Source organism: Pestalotiopsis fici (assembly GCF_000516985.1).
Source record: "Pestalotiopsis fici W106-1 unplaced genomic scaffold PFICI_Scf_6, whole genome shotgun sequence".
In the NCBI taxonomy this organism is placed as follows: Eukaryota; Fungi; Ascomycota; class Sordariomycetes; order Amphisphaeriales; family Sporocadaceae; genus Pestalotiopsis; species Pestalotiopsis fici.
The window spans coordinates 561,012-568,191 of NW_006917096.1; the positions used below are offsets into that span (position 1 = coordinate 561,012).

The 7,180-nt window shown below is 50.2% G+C and overlaps 1 protein-coding gene across 1 annotated transcript; it reads right to left on the bottom strand.

Moving 5' to 3' along the window:
- Positions 1 to 1,212: 1,212 nt before the first annotated feature.
- PFICI_08655 (uncharacterized protein) lies at positions 1,213 to 4,892 on the bottom strand (the record flags this gene model as incomplete). Its single annotated transcript, XM_007837236.1, has 2 exons — positions 1,213 to 4,275; positions 4,338 to 4,892. The coding sequence occupies 2 exons, from the start codon at positions 4,890 to 4,892 to the stop codon at positions 1,213 to 1,215; spliced, it is 3,618 nt and encodes a 1,205-aa protein (XP_007835427.1).
- Between the last annotated feature and the right edge of the window lie 2,288 nt (positions 4,893 to 7,180).

Sequence of the window (7,180 nt, forward strand, 5' to 3'; positions counted from 1 at the left end):
TCGTGTGTGTGTGTGTGTGTGTGTGTGTGTGGCCATTGACTTTCAACAACCTCCTTTTTCATTTTCAGCATTCCGCCCAGTAGACATAATCATTCAACCCCAAAATCGATTCCTGCCAAAATAATCAAGTGGATGAAATTGACATTTATTTCCCCATCTTTTCTTTTGAACTATTCTTCTTTCATTTGGCCAGAATCATGCATCGCAAGGGACTGGATAGAGGTTGCACCAGGTACACTTTTCCGGACAAGTCATATTCTCCTTCAAAACAGCCTAAAAGTGTTCGCGGCCGAGAAAAAGTAATCATATCTAGACAGCAGCCTCACCTTCAGTTTTTCCCATTTGTGACGACTTATATAGTCTGCTTCATATTTCGCCATCCACAAGTCAAGGACTAGTCTATAATCTGCACATCATGATGCGACTTATGCATCTCATGCCGTTTCCAAGAGGAGCAGACAAGACCAAGAGATGCGGACTGGACGTGATAGGAAGCCAATGACATTGAAGGTCTCGATCTAGACAAGGTATCGGATAAATTCACAAGAGCATCATCTTTAGGTTATCACTTCCCGGGGAGGCATCAAACTTTGGTTTTTGGCACATGGGCATTCTTTTCCTTTCCTATTTGGATTCCTGTTCCTGCCACGTAGCTGGATGGTATTTTCTGATCATTATGCCCATTATACAATGATTGCACAGTGTCCCGCTAGAGCCCAATACCAAAATGTACCGTTGAGTCCAGTAACCTGATGTCTCATATACGCCATAGCAATCAGCCTGTCTCAAACCCAGGACCCAGCCCCGATAAACTCCTTTTTGTTTTTACCATGTTAAGCGAACAACACAAGCAAGAAACCTCAAAGGGTTCTTGCTGCCCCTTGGAGGGCTTGCGTACCACCGGTACGAAAAACATTTGTGCAGGAAATCTCTTGCACAGTCGCATGTGCCCGCCGCAAGAACGCGTCAAGTCAAGATATAAAATAAAAGCTTGCCTGTTGTAGCTGGCTCATCATACTCATAAAAAGAAGAAGAATAAAATAAACAACAGTAGGGGTATCGGTAGATGATGCAAAAATGTAAACAAGTTAAAACACTGGCTTGAAAGCGTGGAATCAGGAACTTGCGGCGGGCAGTTGTGTCGTGTGTCGTGCTTTGGTTTTGTTTTTTTGTTTCGGCGCTGCACCTGGCTGGTGCAAATCCTCTGTGGCACTAAACTGCCACAGTTGAAGTGTTGTTGTGGTGTCCGCGGTCTCGCGATATCCATGAGAAACCAGTCTTCTGGCCCGGGGTAGGCGTTGCCAAGGGACCTTCTACTGGTGTACGGGGAATCGTTTCACGCGGCTCGAGCAGTAGACTCTTGCGGTAATAGTTGACCTGCACATTGTTTTCCTGGTCTGCCTCCTTGACGCGCACAATTTGTGCTTGGAACCATTCTTGCAAGTCGGCGACCTCTGTGAACCGGTACGGGATCTGGAAACGTTGCAGCTCGCCAATGATCTTGGCTGTGCGGGTGTGCTTGTCAAAGTTGACAACAGTCAGCCCGTTCTCCTCGGCGTTTGAGCCTGGCAACTGCTTGGTTGCTGGATTGCCGATATCGACAAAAGTCAGATCTGTCAAGAACATTCCGAGAAAGGGTAGGCATGGCGGAACGTGGCCCTGAAGACGTGCTCGGAGCACCTTGTTATTGTTGGATGGCTCAACAATGGCTTGAAGCGTCTTGAGCATCTCACGGCGCTTCGGGCTCACATATTCCCAGGTTTTTCGCAGTCTGTTGATGATGGAGCTGTTGAGGCTGCAAATAATCGCCATCAATCCGTCATAATTGTTGAGTTGCAAGCATTGGTGTGCAATCTTGATCCATTGCTTGATCACCGCGGCTCTCTTCTTGACATCTGGGTACTGCAGAATCGTATCTGCAACCAGATTTGAGATATCAGTCGAAAGTCCGGACATGGCCTTGACATTGGGCGAATCAACGCCGCCCTTCTTCATCCACTGGGATCCCAGCAGCTCTTCTGGGAGTATAGAGCAGAAGATGTTCATCTGCTTTAGTGTCAACTGGCGTGCAACCTCCAGGGGCTCAAAGTCGAGCACCGATGGCAAGCTGCCACCCAACTTCCAGTTTTGAAGTATGTGTTGTTGGCTTTTTGTCAGCGACGGGTTGGGTAGCGGCGTATCAGAGGGCACGTATTGCGAAATCGAGGTACTGGTCTTGCCCATGGAGGAGACCAGTCTCGGGACTAGGGGGCCGTCGGTAGACGAGACTCTGTCGACGAGTGCCAACAACCGCTTCCCGGCAGAAGGCAGTAACGAGCTGAGCTTGAAGTCGGCAAAATGACGAATGACGGGCAAAGCTTCATTGTCCGTTTCCTCGCGCCAGTGTGATTCAAGCCACCCCTTGATGACATTGTACACCCTCAGGCGAACGGGACTGGCCATGTGTGGCGCCTCGCCCACGTAGTCAAAGCGGTCGATCAGCGCTTCGGCAAGCTTACGCGGTGAACAGAACAGTCTGAATGTGAGATAGAATGCAGACACGAAAATGGCATCTGGCGTAGATTCGTGGGTGGTGAGACGTTCAACCAGAGCGGGCAACGAACCACCCGTGACCTGGCCTTCCTTGTTGAACATAAGCTCGTGAGCATATGTCTTTTCGAGTAATCTAGACTCGACATCGTCTGACTCTTCTACTGTATCGCATGCACCGGTGGCATCCAAATCTGGTAGCGATGGTCGGCTCTTCAAATCCGGCGTGTCAACTCGAGTGGATACCTGAGAAGCGAGACTTGTCTCCGAGTCCCTGCTGAGGTAGGTGCTGTTGGTCCCCGAGCTCGATGCAGTCGAAAGCTCCGAGCGGAATGATCCATGATATTCACTGTCATGAGAGGCCTCGGTGGTTGGGCTGTACGACTCTTCAGGCGGTAGGGTGGTAGTCAGCCTAGGAAGTGGGGGAAGTCGAGCCCGCGATGAAGCTACAGACGAGGCAACACTCGACATGGCATCATCCGTGGCTACGGACTGAGACCGCGACGAAGGACGAGAGTCGTTTACTGACTCCGTCGTCTCGGCATCGTCGGAAGTACCCGGAACTCTGGGCAAAGGCTTCTCCATGGACATGTGTAGTGGTCGCACAGATCCGGAGCGTCCATTTGTACTCCCTGACTCGCGTGCGCGTCTCTCAGGAGTGCCTGGGCGGCTTTCAGCAACTTTATCGAAGACGTCCAGGTCGATGCCGAGTCCGGTGTCCTCAGTCTCAAATTCGAAGTCGCCAATCCTTTCAATGACCCAGTTAGTCTTCTCCACGCATCCACCAGCAGCTTGAACACAACCCATGGCAGCCGACAAGAGGTGGCCGTTGTCCTGCAGCATAATCACATCCTCGGCCTCGGTTTCAGTGCTGGTGAGGATGTCGCGCGCCGAGTATACTAGCTCGCGGATGCGGTCATACATGAGGGCCCGTGCTTGGTCCAGAGATTCGGAACCAAATGGGTTGTGCCTGCAAACGGTATCGACGACGGCAAGAAGATCTCCTCCCAAGACAGCCGATTGTTTGATGGCCAATGCCAACTCTGCGCGAGACTGAGACTGCAGTTGTAAACGGCCGATGAATGAACCAAGATAAGAGAGCAAGGTGTCGTGACTGGAGCTCAAGCGTGTTGAAACCAAGTTTTGTGGTTGAGACATTGATGATGGGCCGACTAGAGATACCCTGTGTGATATACTTGCTGACAGCCGATTTCCCCGGGCGTAATTGACCTGGGAGAGACGTTGACCCGTCGTGTTTGTTGGCGAGTAAACGGAGGACAAACGCTTGTTAGCTGGTGCGTTTGCTTGTGTACCATCGGTTGATTGCGTCTCCACCACGTCGGTAGTGGTTACTTCTGGAACACCTCGGGAAGCTGCATGCTGGTCGGCTTCCGGGCCTTGGTCGAAATTCGTCGAGTCGGCGGGAGGTGTGGGTGGAATAATTGACTCTTCCATCACGGTGGCCATGACCGTTACTGTTGGCGGCGCGCGAAGTTGCCTGTCTTCTTCTAGGAGATCTAGAAATCGTACTCCTTTTACGATAATTTTAAAGGCTTTGAGGATCATGACATCAATGATATCGTTGATTTCCTCGGTCAGAAGCTGAGAGGACCTGAGGGCTTCCTGTAGCCTCTTGGCCGTCTTGACTAAAGAAGAGAGCTCGGATAGTAGTGATTTCCGGCCTCTTCTAAGATTGTCATTGCGTTGAATGGTTGGAGCGTCTCTTGTTAAGCAGTGTGTGCATTCCTATGTGGATTGTTAATATTCACATATAGAATGACTCGAAATTGGAACCTGGACCATCATACCAAGAGATATCGGACGCCAGCTATGATACCTTTCATGAACTCTTGGTTGCTGAAGATATCACGCTCATTCGTCATTGTGCTCCGCAGCAAATCCCAAAAGTTTAGTAGTGCCTGCAAGAGATTTCGCATTTCTTCCGGGTCATATGCCTCACAGTAGTTTGTCGGCAGCCAACCCCGAGCGCCAGAGGCCAGCAGTGTTCCGTCGGCCCATCCATTCGTGTGTATCGAGTGGACAAGGACGACATCGCCTTCGTCGAGTGGCAAGGTAACAGTAGAATCTGATGCAGCGTAACTTGGGTGAAATGGATAGAATGCTCTCAAGAAATTGTGAAAGACTGGAGGTGGTGGTGCTGAGGTGCTCGGCAACGTGCTAATGTCTTCCTGTGAGCCATTGGGTGTTGACGGTGGTGTTATATGCGACGGCGACTGTGAATTCGAAGACGAAGATCCATTCCCCCAAGCCTCGGCTTGCTCTTTCGCATTATCTGACCGGCCCTTGTGAATTGCAAGGGGCGCAACCTGTAAGCTGTCGCGCATGGACTGGTCGTCAAGCATTATGAATGCTGCGGAAGTCCGCGGTCGCAAACCATGAGTGATTACTGGAGGTATAGACGATAAGGTTCGAAATCGATCCCCGGCGGACAATGTCCACCACTTGCGCGCGAGTCCGCCGTATTATAATTCGTACCAGAGCCTCTTCTGCTTCAATATTGACCTTTAGCTGTTAGACAACGACGACAGCAATAAAGGCCAGTCGGGTTAAAAAGTCGAAAAGAAAACAAGAAAGAAGTCTATTGTGCACTGCTGCTGTTTCTGATGTTGAGAGTAGTGTCAGTCGTGGTAATTCGGCGCAACGAGGGTGTGCGTATGTGTGAGTGTTTGTTGACGGCTACAAATCGCGAATCGATAGTATGAGGTGTAATGGAATGAAGGGAGACCAGACGGGAGGTAGTGACGAAGTAGAAGGATTAAGTCTTTTAGGTAAGTAAGGTAAGGTAGGTAAGGTAAGGTACATAGGGTGGGTTGGTAGAGGGTCCGATGTGGAATGTCAAGGTTCTCCGGTCTTGCGCCCTCGCTCGAGGGGGTACGTATCGAAGTACATGGACTCTGGACCTGAACCAGGGAATGTCCTTGACGCAGAAGTTTTGGGCTTTCAGTCAACCATGAACCAACCCATGCAATCTGAACTGAACCCAGAGGAGACACCAGACCGGGCCTTTAGCCGTACGAGGGAGGGTATGTCTCCATAGTGTAGTTACAAGGGGGGGGGGCGTAGGAGAAAAAAAAAAGACAAAAAGAGAGAGCTGCTGCTGGAAAGTTGCGTACCTCGATATATACTTTTGATGGCTTCGACAAGTCAGCTCGTGACTTCTTTTGGCCCAACGCCTTCTCCTGTTGGGGAGGGAAAATCTTATTAAGAAATGCGCACGAGGAAACCAAATCCAAGATTACGCACACAGGCAAGAGAAAAAATGAGAAAGGAGAGCTGTATGAATTGGGTAAGGAGAGGTAGAAAAGCCGGGTTACAAGTTGCAGACCGTTACTCTCCAAGCAGATAGCTCGAGCTATTAGCCTGAGACTACTAGAGGCTAGGGGAGGGCGGGAGCAATGAGGGTGGCGTTGGTCTGGATGGAAGACGCGATCCCGCCAGTCCGTTGGGTCTTGTAAATGCGGCTGTGGGAATCGTTGCGAACAAAAAAAAAAAGTAGTGCAACCGTTGATTAATGGTGCGTTTCAATTGCTCGGTATTGGTGGTGGTGGTGGTGGTGGTGGTATGAAGAGGTTAGGTAAGTAGTAGGTAGGTTGTGAAACTTTTGTAGATGGATGGATTTTTGTGGTTCCCAACTTTTTGCTCTCTGTTGCTGCCAAAGTTGACAACGGAGCAGCCAGTGAGTGGATGGATGGATTCCCGTCTCTCTTTCTCGGGAGGCCTGAGGTAGGTAGGTAGGTAGGTAATGTAGGTACTTCAGGTTTAGGTAGGGGCGGCTTCGATTCGGAATGGACCTGCCAAGTGCCGTTCGAACACGGACTCTACCTATTCTCTAACACACTCTCGGGCGCGCAATGTGACCTCTCACAAGCTGGCGGTCGGAATGGCAGAGAGAGAGGTATGACCTTGGTTTGCAACGCCTTTGTTATTTGACTGACCGTTCGAGGTGCACAATCAAGCCACGGAAAGGGAACTTTGACACTGACGGAGCTGCAGAGTTGCAGGCAGGATGGATGGATGGAGGGAGGGATGGAGGGATGAGTTGAGAGAAAACGGGACGCAGGGAAAGGCCTTGCTTGCAGTGCAGACAGGACCCGAGAGAATGCCCCTTGGAATAACGATAATGGTAGGTATTATGTTCTAGGTAATGTACGAGGTATCTACAGAGTATGTATTGATGCATCTCTATCACGTCAAGGTATGAAGCAAATCTAGTTATGCTTGGCCATGTACCTACATAGGTCAATGGAGCTCCGGGATAGCGGGTATGTATGCGCGATTCTTGGGTTCGTAGATACATAGCTCGACCCAAATAGAATGTGGTAGGTAAGGTTATGGCCGACCACAACACAGGGATTGTCAAGTGCGCAAAGGCAATTAATTATTTCTAATTATGGTGGGGGATCGATAAAGCTACACCGTCCCGGGCGACGATCCCGGCGCAAGGGGTTTGACAAGAAAGCAGCGAGCTTTTTTCCCCTTCAATCTTCTCCTCTTCGTTTCTCACTATCTGACTCTTCATACTCTGTTTTCTGGGTCTCCCTCTACTGAGGTACCTACGTAATTCCATGTGCGGGCGGATGTGTGTTGTGGTCAGATCAGGAGCAGGTCAGGTCTGTGGACTGGACGACGG